The 17392-nt window shown below is 37.6% G+C and overlaps 1 protein-coding gene across 11 annotated transcripts in view; it reads left to right on the top strand.

The window, feature by feature from the left end:
- Positions 1 to 17392, top strand: part of FGGY (FGGY carbohydrate kinase domain containing) — a 308898-nt gene that overhangs the window by 215523 nt on the left and 75983 nt on the right. For all 11 annotated transcript variants that reach the window (XM_062003165.1, XM_062003169.1, XM_062003170.1 and 8 more), the window contains one exon: positions 10580 to 10695. In XM_062003165.1, the coding sequence (XP_061859149.1) occupies positions 10580 to 10695 (116 nt within the window). The remainder of the gene's footprint in view (positions 1 to 10579; positions 10696 to 17392) is intronic.

Genomic DNA, 17392 nt, shown 5'->3' with positions numbered 1-17392 from the left:
TGTTGATCTCCAAGCTTTTTGAGATTTACTCAAAAATTTTCTGTCTTTTCTACATGAATATAATTCCAAAGGACTGTAAACTTGAACCATTGTAATTATAAAATACACTCTAGAAATAAATATGCTGATGCTGTCATTTAGAAGATGAAAATACAAGCATACACTGCAGCATGTGATATATGTGAAATGAGCCATCTTGCTTTTCCTTTGATTTAAATGCATTACCTTGAAATCCAGCCATCCAAAATTGATACTAATGCCTGTAAAATTTGACCAAATATATCCAGTATTTAGGAATGACTTATGATTTTAAGAGCTTACCTTGACTGAAGTGACAAGGTGTAACAACATACCTCCTTGTCTTAATGTCAATCTTTGATACAAGTGTACCTGGCAGCCCGGTCCTGTCAGCCTAACTCGAGTAAGGCTTGAAGGTGACTTGCCTGAGCAAAGGAGGAAGGCTCAATATTGGAGTTTAGCATGTGAAATGGGATCAATCTGCATTAAAATGTAGTTATTAAAGCTTTCTTTTATTGCAGTACTCTTGGCAATTTCTCTGCTTCTGTTCTGGTTTCACTTAGGCTCTGTCTGGCCACAAGTGCATGACAGCCTAGGTTCCAGTTCACCATAATCTGACTAAGCTGTTAAAAACTCCCATTAACTCTACTGACATTTCTTCAGGACTTTATACTTGCACATATATTTGAGTCCCATCCTAAATTAGCCTCTCAACAGTTGAGATGTTGAGAATAAATACATTATTTACTCATGAATTAGTAAAATGTATCTTTATAGTGAACTTGTGAAGAGATTTCTGAACTAATAATTCTCTCTCAAAACATCGATGTTAGGGTTCTAAGGGTGGGATTTTTCTCACTGTTCTAATTATGCTCAATGATATGAAAACAGCATAAACCACATCATGAAGTGTAACAGTGCTCATGTGGAGGTTTGCTTTTCTAGTCAGTGTATAGATTGTCAGTGTCCACGTGGCTGCTGGTGAGACATTGCCCTCAGCATTGTTCCACAGTTCCTAAACCACTGGAAAAGTCCACAGTGCTTCCTAAGCCTTTGTACTCCTTAAACATGGATATTGGTGATGCATATGTATACTTTTCACACAACAGTAAGATAAAGTGTCACGGAGCTACAACTGCCATCTTCGCATAGCCTGCTGGTGCCTGTCCTGTGGAATATATTATCATACAGCTAAAAGATATGGGGACGTGCATGGCTGTGTGACTGCAAGTGGCTGAAGCACCAGCTGGTACCAACAGATGTGTTGGGTGATGCACATGTGGATGTGCTGCTCTTATTGAACTAGGAGAAATTTACATTGCTGAGTCTCACTCTATCAAAAACCATATGGTGCTGAGGGACCTTGCCTGAAACCTGGCTTTCTTCTTCTCAGTTACTTGCAGTTTTTGCTTAATCTTTTGGATAACTATTTGGTGAAGTGTTGGTAGAGCCTTGAACTATGGTAAATTTGCTCAAGCTTAGCATTTTAGAGGAAAACTGTCTACTGGCTCCATATACCTATACTTTCAGCTTTAATTGTGTAATAGTTTTAACTGCCTGAAGAAGGTAACAGGAGAAGATATGTGTTTAGAACACAAGCTCTTAATTGGAATGTGTATTTGACTTCCTATTTCAGAATGGTTTGCTTCAAATATGGAGTGTATTTTTCTGAAACACTACTGATGTTGCATAATAGCAGGAGGTACGTCCAGAGGACAGGCTGCTGGACCGGAGCAGCTAGATATGTAGGTATTGTTTCTTTTCTTTTACAACCTGTCCTCTCCTTATTAAGCTTTTAAAACCTACAGTGATGTGTGTGCTTCTTACTCTCATATTTAAAGTTTTAGTCTGTAGTTGTGTGCAGGAAGATTTTTAATACATTCAGCATCATAGTATCCTAGGGTGTCTTCCTGCCTGGGTCTCTAAGCTGTGACTCTGAAGTTCAAGATTCAATTCAGGGGTCTGAACAGGGTTTAATATTTGATCTTTGGCCACAAAAGAAACTCAGTTTCTTTTGCCTGTGTTTGCCATGTTTTAAGCGAATAGATTAATATTTCAAATCCCACATGCTATGTCTGATTTGTCTAGACAATACATTTTTGTGTCTAGGACTGTGTCTCATTATGTGTTTTTTGACAGTACAGAAGACAATGGGCTTGAGTCTTGGTTGGATGTCTGTAATATAATACAGAATGAAATGAAATAAAAAGCAAGCAGTCTGCTGACTGTTTGCTTCCCTTTGCCTCATGACATGGTGAGGCGTACGTGGGTGGATAAAATAATCTTATTTTGTGCTTTCTAATCCAACTCAACATGTTTAGCAAAATGCATCCCTGGTATGAATCCACTGAAATTATTTGATGTACACAAGGGATTAATCTCACTTGATATGTTCGTCTTGAGGTGGGTGATTCCCTTCAGGTCTGATGATGTAACTTCTTCTAGGAAAACTGAATGTAAGAGTTTTGAGTCTTTAAATCTTTTGGTAGTGTGATCTTAAAGAGAAACACACATTTTTGTAATTGGTCTCTGTTACAGATAGTAAAAGAAACATCATCTCATTGTAGTTGGTGTGATTCACCTTCTGGTTTATGACTTTTTTTGACATTTGCAGCTACTGATGCATTTATTTATATATTTTTAAGGACAAGTTTAAACAGATTGCAGCAAACAGTTTCAAACAGGTACATTCTCCCAGTCCAAAGTAAATATCTGTGTGTATATAAATACATGTGTGTTTGTATTTATTACAAAGTAAAACATGCCAATTTTCTTGTAATATTTATATATCAAATGCTACTTTCACATCTCTGGCAAGATATACAAAAGTTACATTTTTAAGATACCTTTTCCAACACAGCATTTTTTTAATGTGGGTAGGTCCTTAGAGTCTGAGTGTCACAGAAGTGGTTTTCCCAACAGTCTGTCATTAAGTTTGAGGTTTATCTGTGTAATACAAATCAGTCTCATACCTCCTCTGGAGTCCAGGAAACATCTACACTTTCTGTCTCTCAAGAGACTGCTGTGCTTATTGTGGTGGTAATTGCAGGTCACTCTTGACTCTGGTTGGAATGGACAGTAGGTTGATACCAGAGTTTAAAGCACTTTGGTGCTTTGAAACCTTGTGCTGCTATGTGGTCTTTGAAAATGATCCTATTGTTCTTTTTTTTTTTTTTTTTCCCTTTCAAAGTGGCACTAAGGGTTTAAATATAACATGGAATCCTGTCAGGGAGTGGCAGTAATCAGAGGAGATTAATTATAGATGTGGGTGTAGAAAATTGCAAGTGTGAATTGTATTTTTCATACAATAAAATCTATCCCTTTAGGTAAGCAACATATTTACTTAGAAAATTCTGTAATTTAAAAAGTCAGCCAAAAACCTCCCAAGTGTTACAGCACCAACACCAAATACTAGAGTGAGGCTTGAGTTAATTACTCCTTTTTTTCCTTCCCTTTACAGAAATAATTTTAACTTTTTTGTTTACTAATTGAAAGACTTTCTTTCCTGCACATTGGCTGTTGCTAGGGGCTGTGAGTGGGACTGCAACACGTATGCATGTGGTATGTGTTCAGAAGAGTCAAGAGTTCTGCTTCTACATGCTGCATCCTGACAAAAGACCTAAAACCTCATGGTAATATGTCTGACTTGAAATGTCTCCTCTCATCAAGGTCCTGGAAAAAAAATCTGCGAAGAAACTATGTTGTGGCTGTACAAGCAATTGCTCTCTGGAATTTTCTACCTGGATATTGTCAGGCTCTTATATAATAACTGAAATGATGCTGACCAAAGAGTGGACATGCATTGTGAAATGTCCTGAGCTAATGCTTTTCTTTATGTGGTGCAACATTTGCCAGAGTTGGAGCTTGTGCTTGCTGCATGAGAAAACCAGTTATGACTATATCTGACTGTTTTGCCTTTGGAGGCAAAAAACAAGCTGCCCTTGGAGGCATGGGGACTTTGGAGCTTAGATCTGTAGTTAGGTTTTCCTGAGCAGTGATGAAGTCTGATCTAATACCTCGCAAGTTCAAAAGGGAAACTCTGTGTTTCACCTCAGTGTAAACTGATCAAACCCCATTACTCCTTACTGCCTCACACATTTCCTTGTCTGATAAATAAGTTTTGAAGTACTGGAGTAATGCTTCTGTCTGTTGGGCAGAGATTTGAGTGATACAATCCACGAAGGACTGTGATGTAGCTGCTGTTCCCTAAGAGTCTTCCTTTCACACGAGTACATTAATCTCTCATGTGCTGTGCTGTGCTGTGGCAGGGACATTGACAACAGCAGAAAGGAGACCTGCTTTACAATTTTAAATAAAAGCTATACCACCAGTCCAGTGAGACTTTTGACATTCCAGATGTGAGGCCAATAGAGCCGCTGAATACAAGTTCACAATTTTTTAACCCAGACTTTAGTATTGTTGATAGTGAAGGAGTCTGTTCAGGACCATGTGAGTTCGCCGAGTCAGCAGTGTGCGGAGGGAATAGTGTACCTTGTCAAACAAATGCTTCAAACACAGATTTTAAAGAAAACCTTTCAAATCTTTAGGCTAATTTTAATACTGCAATATAATGTTTTGGGGGGAAGGAAAAAATGTTGGCTTGAAATGGATTTGAAAAGGTATTATATAGTAAAAGATCATTATTGTTATTATTAGCTTCAATGTAATCAGCTTGTAGGTCATGAGCTGTTCACTGTACTTTGGATCCTCGTGGTGAGCTCAATACTAATGATGTCTAAAATGAGACTTTAAAAAAAAAAGGAAGATCCAAATAATTTTTGGAACATGTTTTTGGAACAACTGTAGAAGGTTGAGATCTGGGGTTGAATCTTATTTCGCCTGTGAAATATGACAAGATCACCATTGTCCTTAATGTTAACAAGTATTGTCATTTCATTGCATCACACAGAAGGAAGGAAATTCATCGTAGAGTTTTATGTATACTTATTTATATTTGTAGTTTAAGTGAGGATATCAAAGTGGAGGGAAAGTTCTGCTTTTCTTGTGTTATTTAACTTCTTTTAAAACACCTAAGTGGCAGTCAGACTACTTTTTATTACTTATGTCAAATACAAGTGTTATCCAGAGCATAGAAAGGATGAAGCCAGTAGAATTCCTAATGCTGATTACCATAATTTGCTTGCTACCTTTATTGGCTAGGTTTAAGTCCTCAGACATGCAAAGACTGAAAGTCAGAGCCTCTGAGTGCGACTGGAATGTGCCTGCTAGTTGTCCCAAACAGGCTTCCCCACCTGTCTTTTTTGTTTGGCATGTTTAATGTTTTGTTAGAAGACGAAAACCCTTTTCAGACAAGAGTCATACTGCACTGCTGTACTAAGACAATGTGTTTGGGCAGGCAGGAATTTCATAGGCTTTGGGTCAAAGGCAGAAATAATAAAAAGCAGTGTGTTGTAAATATTAGGAACTTGGGATTTGCACAGTTGGATGGCTGGAACCGCCCCTGACATGTTTTGGTTTGTGTATGTGCAATTAAAGAGCTGTTGAATAGGTGAAATGAGTAAAATGCAGACAGCGTGTGTGAAATGGAGCACACCCAGACGTGCTTGGCCCTGTGGTTTAAACCTAATCTGCCTGAGAGATCTGCTGCAGTAACTGAGTGACAACAGGTGCAGCTCTTTTTACACCGTCCTGAGCTCAACTCACCGCACTTTGATTCTTTTTAGCAAACGCTTACCTTAGGCAGCATCTCACATATTATATACATTTCAGGACTGAATGACTAGGTGTCACATTTTTTCTCCTGTTACCTGAGAAGCAGTCCCTTAGGATAAATTGCCCTCTTCTTTTCACATTTCCCCCAAATACACCAAGCAGGCAGAGATGTTGGTGTGACAGGCATAAATACCAGCAATGCATGGGGATCTAGTAATCTGGTTCAATTTCAAAGGTCATGTATTAGTGTATATGATACTGGCCACAATGGAGCAGAAAGTAATTACATGTTTCCTATTGCTCTGTGATAACCTCTGCTGTGTTTGAGGCTCTTGCAGTATCAGTGCCTGGTTCTGTTTAATATAAAGCTTGGATACTAGGAGTATGTCGTCTGTGTCTTAATTTTTTTGTCTGGAACATTTTTGCAGAAACCACAGTCAAATCTGTGATTGTGTTAGAGTGGTCAACTCCTCATTTTTGTAAAAAGCCTTGAGACTGTGGGGTGTATAATTTGGGAAGACATTTACAGCTTGATTCAGATGTTAGTATGTGGAGAAGTTTGCTTGAACAGAACTTAGGCCCTGTTTTTCAATTTGACTTCAAAATCTGTTTCAAATTTGAAGTTTTCAGAACAAAAGGGAGACCATGTTCAATGTTGTGACAGTCACACTCTATTGTTTCAGGTTTCCTCCTCGCATTCGGAACATCATACAGCTTTCTTGATTCTTTGTAGCTTTAAATAAATCTGGCCAAAAGACTACAGAAAGTTTTCTTTCTCCTGCTGTACACTGTGGCTTTTGGGACCTGACTCCATCTACCCTAGCTTCTGTAGGACTTCGCTTTGGTACAGTCATCAACAGGTGCAGCAGTTTTTAGTTCACCACCACCAAGCCATTCTCAGTATGACAGCCAGGTTGCAAGGACATTTTTCATGGAAGTGATCCATTGAACATATTTTGTGATTAAACTGTCACACGACTAATGATGCCTGAAAAATTAATTCTGTTCATGAGTTTGAATTAATTTCTGAGCAGTAGGATGAATGAAGCAGATCCTTTTGCTATCAAGAGCAAAGCTTCCATTCACTTCAGAGTGGTCAAGACACGGTTCTGTGCCTTTAGAGACGGTACCTGACTCATTTTCAGGCTGACTGGTATTGTAGCAACCCTTTAAAGAAAGATACAGATAAATGCCTTATAGGGTCAGTTTTTAAAAAAGCTCTTTCTTTTAGCAACTGTTCTTGTTAGTATGACTGTTATATTAACTTATACTCAGGATGACTTCTAGAAGACCACTGCAGTTTGGAATACACACACCCCCACCCCTGCCCCCAACTGTGTTTTGTTGTCAAAAATGGTGAGTGTTCTGCCAGGCAGAGCAGAATCTGTGCAGAGCTGGGAGTCATGTCTGTGCTTGCTTTATCCCTTTTGCAGTGTGGTGTCAGCAAAGAACAGACCAAAACGTGAAGTTCTGGCAATTCTTAAGTAGGTGTGGATGAGTTTTTTTGTGACCTGTGTTTTCCATACATTTTTATGTAGGTAATTAAGACCATCAAGTATTTCCCAATTTTTAATGAGTGTACCTGATTTCTTTCTCTCCAAGAAGTAGAGTGAGAGATAATACTCTGAATGGGTAGGCAATGTTGGAAGAGCCATGTATCAACTAACTCTGAACACCCGAGTTGCTTTGGCCATAAGTCTAGTTGCCCTGTATCCTTTTTGAAGGTTAGTGAGGGCAAATAATTGCTGCCAGACAACATTTTTTGGAATTATCAGTGTGTGTTCAATGCCTACAGACTCCCTGAACCTCATAGTTTTCTTATGAGGACATCCTGCTGGTGGTTTTTTTTTTCCAGAATGCTGAGACTCTGGTCGTACAGGACCTGAGTACATCCACAGTCAGTCCTCGGCAAGAGATGTGCAAAAGCTCAGAGCTAGACAATAATAGAAAGGATTGTGTAATATGCTGTGCCCAGCCAAATCTACTTTGTAATGAATGTGACAGGGTTTTTTTTGTTTCTTGAGGCTGTTGGATGCAAGTAGAATCCTATAGTTCTTTGTAGACTAGAATTTGTGAGAAACTCTAAACAGAATCATATTCCTGCTGAAAATCTGGTTTAAATAACATTTTTCCATGCAAAAGGATTGTTTTTTCAGTAGGAGTGTTCTAAGCAAAACTTTTTGTTCTGAACAGAGAAAGGAAATATTTCATTTCATTGTATTGCGAATATGCTTGAGGAAAACAGTCTTCAAATTCGTGGTAGCTAAATATGGCCTGTGCTACTGATGTTCTACCGTTCTGCACCACGTCTTCTCGAGTCCTTAGATTAAGCAGTCAGGAGAGAACTGTTGACGACACAATTGCTTATTGACTTACCACCTTTGAACCCAGTTGATCCTGGTGATAAAGTGAGAAGAACATTTGTTTCTATCCATCTGATTCAGCTTCAGCTAGTGCAAGTCTGGTGTTTATGGCCAAATAATTGAGGCAATATTGCCAAATAGTTAGGAAAAAAAAAGGAATACACTACAGTATCAGTACTGTTTCTATTTGATGTCTACCCTTCATCTTATAGAATGCAGGAGTTGCTGTGAAATACAAAATTTTCTAATAGTTGAGACTTTGTAGGTGTGAGGACTTGGTTCCTCAGCTTCCTCTTCACCAGACTATATTTCTGGATTCAGTTTTTCCAAGTTACAAGTCATGCTGGCACTTTCTCAGTGTGATACTCTGGAGGAGAATTTCTGAATGATTGCCCATAAAGGTAATATATATTAATGCATTGGTATTCAAAGGCGTGTGGAAAGGCTTTTCCTGCTTTTCTTTGGCTTTATTGTGTGTACAGTGTCAGTGTCTTGAAGCCTCAGCTTTGATTAGTAGATAGTAAATAAAAATAGCTTATCTTTTTGTGTTTTGTTTGCTGTTTTCTTTGCTAGTTTCTGCTTCTGTTTTAATGGAGGAGGGGCACTCCCTGTTGCTTTGTTTGTGGGGTATTTCTATATAAATGAAGGGGAAATAGGAAACTATGACAAGCATGTTTGTCAAGCTTGAAAGTAGCACAATCCATTCCCTTAGTGGCCTCTTTTTAAAAAAGACCAGATCCTTTATTATGTACTGCATAGTTTTTCCTACAGCTGTAGAATACGAAACTCTGCTTTGCCTGGATAGGAAGAGTGCAATCCGATCACTACTGAGAGCAAATACATATGTGTCCTTTGACTGAATACTTAGTATTTTGAGTATCTACTTGGGTTTGATTGTGTTTTATAGGTATGGATTGTAGGTCTGGCGGGGAGTTGGACTAGGTGATCTTTGGAGGTCTTTTCCAGCCCTTGAGATTCTGTGGTTCTGTATGATTCTGTCCTGATACATGTAACATTCTTAGGGACACCTCACTGTATCTGACTATCAGCCATGTTGCAATCTTAATTTTTCAGTTTTTTTCTTTGCAACTGGCTTCCTTCTTTGTTCAGCAATTGTACCTTGCTGTAGATCATGGGGTGATGGTCTGGGGCTGTTTTTCTCTAAGCATTATGGTGACGTAAGTAACAGTATGTAATACATTAAGACTATTAGTTTAATTCTCCTTATTTAGGTCCCTTGGTAGTTCTACTTGGGTGAAAGCAAAGGTTTACTCAAAAAGTATTTTTCATAGGTAAGAATTTGTTTAGATTTTACTTAAGCAAAACTGCAAGAAAGTCAAACACTTCAGTAAAATTCAATTTTCTTTGAAGATCCATGTTCAAGTTGTAATATCCTAATAAAAAGAATGTGTCTGTGAAAGCACACCTTGGCTAAAAATGAGTCACAAATAAAACTGTCTTTTAAGTCATCAAAGGATATCCATCTCTGAAAGGGCCTTCTCTTTGAGAATAGTTGTGATGTTGTGTTTTCCTGAAATGTTTCCAAGATGTCTTGCACTTGATGTTACGATAGTATTCCCAGGACTGCTGGTAGCTGAAATTTTCAGTGGTATCTATCCTTTTCAATACCCTTTATTTTACTGATTTTTTCAAGCAAAATTTAATACTGATCTTCTGAGGTGATTTTTAGTGTGGAGGATATCAATCGTGTCAGGAGAAAAACATTCTGTTTGTTATGATAGACATCTCTGCAAGGGCTTGTGTCTTTTGTTTATATTCTGCTCCTGTATTCTGTGCTGTCACAGTGAAGTTGAACTTCAGCTTATCAGGAATGAGACTTGAAAGAAGAACTTAATATTGCTGTCAGCTGCATCATAGCTAATGCAGTTTCAGCATGTTACTGGCTCATCATCAACTTTGGCTGAGGTACAGACCTAATGACAGTGGTACTTGAACATATGCTATACAGAAGCTCTGATAGTTGGATGTATATTTGCTTGTACACAGTCACCTAACAAAGTCGTTTTGTACCTGCAGGTATTGAAGCAGTGCCAGGTTAAAACCTGGCTGTCAGTGCATACATCATCTCTTGTAAGTTGTAGTTCAGTTTGAACATCAGTAATAGAAAGTTTTTCTAAGAACATACTAAGCACAAAATGTTGCTATTTAGGAACAGCCTGGAAAAGGAGGAATCATGCTCTAAGCCACTTGCTGAAGAGCCATTATGTTCATGCTATCCTGTCTTCTAGGCATATGCATGGACTGTTATTTGATTGATTTTATGCACTAGAGTGGCCAGACCAGGAGTTGTTTCAGCAGAGAAGAATCTTAAACATTAGGTCCTTTTAAGGTATCTCAGGATGTGCACTCCAAAGAGTAACCAATTTTTTTAGTGTTAGCATTGTGCTTGGAATTTTTGACCAGAGAATGAAGAGATGCTTTTGCACAAAGTTCTTTCTAATCACAAGTTTAAAATCAAATGTGTTCATTTACTTTATTCTGAGCCTATATTGTCTCTTTTCTAGGTCTCTCTGTACAGTAGTGTGCAAGTGGACATACAATTCAGATGGCGGTTGGGATGACAGTTTCTGGAAAATGATTGGTTTGGAAGATTTGGTGAAGGATAAGTATGAAAAAATAGGTATATCACAGAGTTGATTTGCTTTATACATACACATATGCATAAAAAGTAATATAAAAAAGGGACAAATATATAAATAAATCTTTTGCAGTGTTATTGTGAATGTCAATAGAAGTGTAGCTGGACTTGAAGCTTCAGAAGGGTTGATAACAAAGCTGGATGCCCATAGGTAACAACTTTCCTAAGTGGCATTGCCATCAAAAACTGTTTAAATTTTATGTCTTCTACCCTTCTGAAAGGCTTAGCAAACCTTTCAGTACTGCTCAGCCTCAACAAAAGAGGAATAAATGAGAGCCTCAGCAACTAATTACATGCAGGAAGCATCTGAAATGAGTATATTGGATGGCAGGCTATGAAAAAAGCTACAGCGTGATGATTTCTGTCTGTTACTGATAGCATGTTTTGTGACCTGTATCAATCTCCTTTTTAGTAATTTAAAAAAAAAAAAGTGCTACTTCTACTTGTTATTACCTCTGTACTGTTTTTTCACTCTCTTAGAGCCTAAGTTTAATTAGAATGGTAGCCTTGCTAATAGCAGTTCCTACAGTAGATATTCATTAAAAGTCCATAATGTTAATACACCAGAAAATTTCCAGGATAACTTTATTAGACTTTCCCTGTTAAGTTAATGGACTTTTAATGGATGTCCTTAGCAGACATGTCATTAACAAGAATATTACCAGACATGAATGAAAATGTGCTCGTTCATCAAAGTTAATTATCTGAGATTTCCTTTGATTTTTTTTTTTTTTTAAACATCTAGCACTTTGAACAAGTTTGTACAGCAGTTTAAATGCAGCAACATGAAATGCAAGTGGCACAGGGAGGACTGTAGTGAAATGAAATGTAATGAAATCTATAAACTTTTCTGATCATTACAGAATATACCATAAGTCATTTTCAGGTTATCAGAAAATTGTACTTGAAAGCACCCTTGAATAGATTTCAGCTTTTGCCCCTGCAACTGAAACTGCTTATGAGAAGGTATAAAACCTACTAGGAGTATTAGGCTTTTAGCTTCCTGAGGTTTTAGTTTGAATACAGTCCCTACAACATCTATCACATGTGGCTTTTAGCAAATCCTCAACAAGTTAAAGTAAGACTTGTAATAAATACATGGGTTTTTTCCAGAAAAATGACCATCTCAGCAGCTGGTGGTCTCATGGAAGAGTATTTTTGAAGTAAATTATTTATGAAGTGTAAGCTAAGGCTTTAATACAATATTTATGCAATGCACTTCAAGGACAGTGCAAAGCAATTTGGCTTTTTAAGTAGCTAAACATACGTGTTTTAATGATAAAGTAGCCATTAATAAAAAAGGGCCTTTTGTTGTGATGGAAACCTCATAAAGCTAATCTTATATACAGCTCAATTTTAGCAAGACAAAAGTCATTAATTTCCAATATCAGGCATACAGTTTTGTTAGAACACAATGTTTACAAAATAATTCAGTAAGTTAACTTCTGTTGATAGGGACATTTCTTACAAAACAGAAATGTTTTCCTGAGTTAATGGGGAAAGTTTCTAGTTCCCTGGGTAACTGCATTGATTTTCAAGGAACTACCCATAGAATGCCTGGATGTGTCATGGCTGGAATTGTAGAAACAGAATCTGACCTCCAGAATTGCACCAGACTGTAGGGCAGAACCTGAAGCTTATGAAGAGTCCATACTTGAACTTGAGGAATCCTTTGATTTTGAGATTATTTTCTGATTGCCTTAGGTGTATCCAAATTATAACATGATTTTTGTTTTACATAATAATGCTGAAACCTGGCCTTAGGTAGAATATGTGAATATGTAGAATATGTAGAATATTTCTGTGACCATTTCTCTAAATTTCCCTCTTTTGAAAAGGAAGGTGTTACATTAATTATGTTTAGCTGTGTGATAAAGTCCCAGAAATGCAGGACAGTGACCTTCATTCATGTGTTTATGAAGAGAGAGTAAGGAGCTCCTGGTGCAAATGTGGAAACCATGATAGTAGCTACTCCTTCACTCCTTTGAATTTATCTTCTAAACTGTTCCCGTTGGAGTCTTTTGGAAGGGCTTAACTTCAGGAGACAAAAAGACACCAAAAGAAAGAAACCCACTCACAACCCAGAAGCTACACAGCAATGCTTTGCTCTCTGCCACCTTGAATCTTATCAGTGTCCCTGTATATGGGAAAATGAGAATGGTAACATTGCTCCAATTAAAATTTGGGGAATTTGCATGTTTAATGAGTGCTCTGTGTTATTGGACTTGGGAAGATCAATCTAAATAAGCTCAGCTTTCCTTTACTTAGGTAGATCTGATAGACCTACCTACCAGGAAAGTACCATTGAGTTACTCAAGCAGCACCGGTCAAACTGCAGCTGGAATGGTCTTGTATAGTGGAAGACTCCTTCCTACCAGCCCCTAAGGCAATGGCATTGGTGTTGAGGCACCAGAACTGCATAGACCTCCTCCCAGGAGCCCATGAATGCTACACTGAGCACAATGAACACAGGATAACGCCTTGCACAAGCTCAACCCCTATGTATAATATTGCTTCAGGATGCTGTCCCATAACTGAACAGTCTCAGCTGCCGTTAACTTCAGCTTGATATACCAAAGGAAGGCAACTGAACTCATGTAGGCACACAGTCATAGTATGTGCTTCCAGGAGGCACATCATACTGTGCTATGGCTGCCACAGGAGAATTTGAAGCAGTAGACTTAGCTGGCTTGAAGATTAAGGCATTCCAAATTGCCAGATAACCTAGGTAGGAGTAGGTTGAAGGGAGGTTGCACATGGTCAAAAACTCCCCCTAAAATGAAAACAAAACCAAAAACCTAACAAGTCTGAAGTAATTAAAGTGGAATTTCCTTTTCTGTTCTCAAGCTCGTCCAAGTCCATGAAGGTCTGCTCAGGATTTGTTTAGCTCAAATACAAGGATATATTTTAGTGCTTGCACATTCTCCCTGTAAAGAGAGAGAATAGTATTTTTCTCACATATCTCTCCTAAAAGCTTAGCAAGCTCTGAAACACCATTTCTTTCTAAACAAAGTAAAATATCAGAAGATAAAATTAGCAAAATTTTCTTACTGTAAGAAAAGTAAATAGATAGTTTGGCAGTTTCAAATAGGCAGAAAAGCTGTGTGGAATTTTTTAGATCTCTGGTGGAATTGTTGTTCCTGATCAGAGGGACTTCCAGATGAACTTATGACACGGTGGTTTTTTTTGAGTAGCATTAACTTTCATGACACTGGAAATATTTATGGAAATTGCTTGAGAATAACCTTTTTAATGTATATATTTCTGTATGGAAATTGCCTGAAAACAACTTTTTAAATGTATATATTTCTGTATTCAAATAAATACACTTCTAAGCATCACTTTTAAAATGTCTTGCCCTTTAAAAAGATATTTACTGTAATCAGAGTGGTGTTTGTCATTCCAGGTATACTTCTTTTAGTTTCAGTTTAACTTATGACCTTGTTGATAAGGGAGTTCCTCACATCTGACCTTTAGGATCTTCCACAAACCTTTCCCACATCAAGGCATGGGTTCAAATGTGAAATTTCCCAGGGCTTTGACATTTTACATTTCTCAGAACAGCTTAACCTTTCAGGGAACCCACGTAACGAGTTGCTTGGGGTCCCTTCTGTACATTGTGTATATACTGATCATGTTTGTGAAGGTAAAAGATACTAGAGCTACAACAAAATTTATTGATCCCATTAATTTGCCCACCAGGAGAGTAGAAGATGGCTTGTATTCGAAATCACTAGGAAAGCATTGTGTACTACAGGCTTTAGCATTTCTCTGCTGTGGTGAAAGCACACGATGAGTGTTCTTTGTGGTATTATAAAACCTTAGAAAGACATTAACAGTTCTGTTAAAATTTCATGTCCTACAGACCTCTTAGGGTACTGAGGCATGTATTACATTTGGAGGAAAAGGCCTGATAAATTTTCACCACAGCCCTCTACTTCAGAGGCTACTTAAGGGACTGAATAATGATTTTTTTATTGAATGGTAATGTTTTATGCCAAGTCCCTTTTTTGTTTGGTTGAAGATGGTGCCTTTGCCTGAAAGAGCATTGCAGGTACTGCAGAATAGGTTTTATTTCTCATGTAGATTGTTGAAGGCTAAAATGCTACCTTTTGTAAAGGGACGTTTGTCACCTTCTTTCACCTGTGGTGGAGAAGCATACTGATTTTAATGAAGTATTTTTTTGAAAAGCAAAAATCATACTTGGAAATACAGCCCTTCAACGTGATAGGGATTTCATAAACCCATTTCTTGGCTTTTCCCTGCTAGGAATTTACAGCCACGTCCTTAAAAGTGAATAACTACACAGGTCATATATATGAGATCTTTATGAACATCTGAAGTAAAACTGAGAAAAGCATTTGGATTCTTTAAATCTCATGAGTTTTATGGAAATTTGATACTTGCCTTGAACTTTAAATGCTTGAAATTAGTATGCTAATGAAAACTCTTGCATGAATAGATTGTGATATCAGCAGATACCATTTTGTAGACAAGCATCGTCAACAATCCTGTTCACAAAATGATGAACTCTTTCTTAAAATTACTTGGATTTTTTCTTCCCTTAAGCTTTCATGTGACTGGATAATACATAGATCAGAGTTTTATGCCTGTTTTCAAACAGCACTTCTCTTTGTTTCATAACTCTAAAACTTTAACTTTACTTCTTTTGCTTTAGCATGACTGGAAATATTCTCTCATGTTTGATTTTGACTTTATAAGTGATGGGGGTGTAAGGAAGAATCCTCTCTGGTCCATTTACATCTCACTTCTTACATCACACACATCCTTCTTAGCCACCTTAAAGAAGAACATGCCCCATTTTCCACAGGTTGACTCAACGCATATCCAGTAGGATTTCTTCCCATTTTTGTTTTAATTGGGTTTAAAATCTTGGCACTATGTTTTCAGTTGAGAAAGATTTGACTTGACACTAGAGTGCCTTTATGATGAGTTGTCTTACTCCCATTTAGCAGTACATAGTGTCACCTTCCCTGTTGCAGCACTTTGACTGTGCTTTATCATAGAGCCCTGGCACTTTGCAATCTCTTCTCCTAAGTCTTCCCTCAATTCCAGGACTTTGGGGACTGGATGCTTGTTTTCACGTAAAGGTACTTGTGCATGCTATTTTTGAGTGCCCTGAAAAGAAGGATCTGTAGACTTTTAAGACTGCTTGTTCTTTTCTAATGCTTTTTATTTATAGTACTTATAAATTGATAATAAAGAAAACCACATATGATTTAGGACTTTGACAAGACAACTGTGACTCTCTTGATTGGTACCTGTTGTCATTCCTGCTGTGCACAAGCTTTGCGAAATGCTGGGTTTTCAGCTCAGTGCTCCTTCAGGCATTCAAACAAGGCTGTTTATTTATGAACATGTTATATTAATATATCCTTCCTCCTGCCAGTGTCTACCTCCACATACAAAACTAATGAAGGTAACAGTGTTGTATATACCTCACTTGTTATACTTAAACAGAAGCTGTGTAGTTTCTGTATTTTGTCTGAAGTAGTTAGCTTTAAGACTTGGAAGTTCTACTAATTTATTTACATTTAGGCTGAAAATGGAAGATTCAGTCCAGGGGGGGAGAATACAGTCAATATTAACTTATGCTACAGCAGCTGTGAAGGGAGTGGTCAATCCATTAGCTCTGCCAGTTTTCTCTCTTCCAAGGCCTTTGATGCCAGATGCTGCAGAATATATGAAGGTTTTCCTTTGAAGGCTGAGAGAAAGGGATGCCGATTTCTTTTTTTCCCAGGTCAGCCTGTAGCTGTGAGTTCTTCATAAAGCCCAGTTGTAACAACAAGCTTTAAACACCATACTTTGCAAATGATAGAGAATAATAAGTAAAAGGATTCTCTTAAGTATGGAATCCCTTTATCTGTCTTTCTTTGGTCTTTTTTTATCCCCAATAAATTACAACATGTTACAATTTCAAACAAAATTTAAAAGGATATTTGAGAGGATATTTGCACTTACATACTGTTAAAATCCATGGAATTTACAACCAAAGAGTGTTCCAAATATGTTAACATTTTTCTGGCTTCCTGTCATTTCAGTCCATCCAAGAGCTGTAGCAACTGTAAAGGAACTGAAAATGGCACAGCTCAAAGAGGTTTAAGGGTGTCTCCTTCCTCAAAGCTTGAGGCATTATTTCAGAATATATGATTCAGCAGTAAGAAGTTAGATTCCTGTTTGATTTTATGTGTTTTTCCATATTGAGATCACTGAATTACATGAATCATTGAGGTTAGAAGAGAGCTCTGGAAATTGAATCAAAGTCCAGCTCCCCCTGCTCAAAGCAAGGTCACCTACAACAGGTTGCTCAGGGGTTGTGTCCAGTTGAATTTTGAGTATTTCCAAGGATGGAGACTCCAAAGTCCAGAGATGTCTACTTTATGAATCAGGTTTCACAAAACCAAGAGAACTATTTCAAACAGTTTGCTGACCTCCTCTAAGTTAGAGACTGAGTCCCAAAAATTAATGTTTAAGTTGTTTAAAGTATATCTTAGAACCAGCCTCATTTTTATAATATCCTGTGATGGATAGCTCACTTCAGACTTAGTTGCTGTCATTTCTCAAAAACAATGAATTAATTACAGAATACACTTCATTTTCCATCTGAACTTTACCTTCTGCTCACGTCTGGCAGGCTCTAGTGACATTCCTGACCTGC

This window comes from Colius striatus, chromosome 10 (assembly GCF_028858725.1).
Source record: "Colius striatus isolate bColStr4 chromosome 10, bColStr4.1.hap1, whole genome shotgun sequence".
Classification (NCBI taxonomy): domain Eukaryota; kingdom Metazoa; phylum Chordata; class Aves; order Coliiformes; family Coliidae; genus Colius; species Colius striatus.
This window is presented reverse-complemented; position numbering and strand designations above follow the sequence as displayed.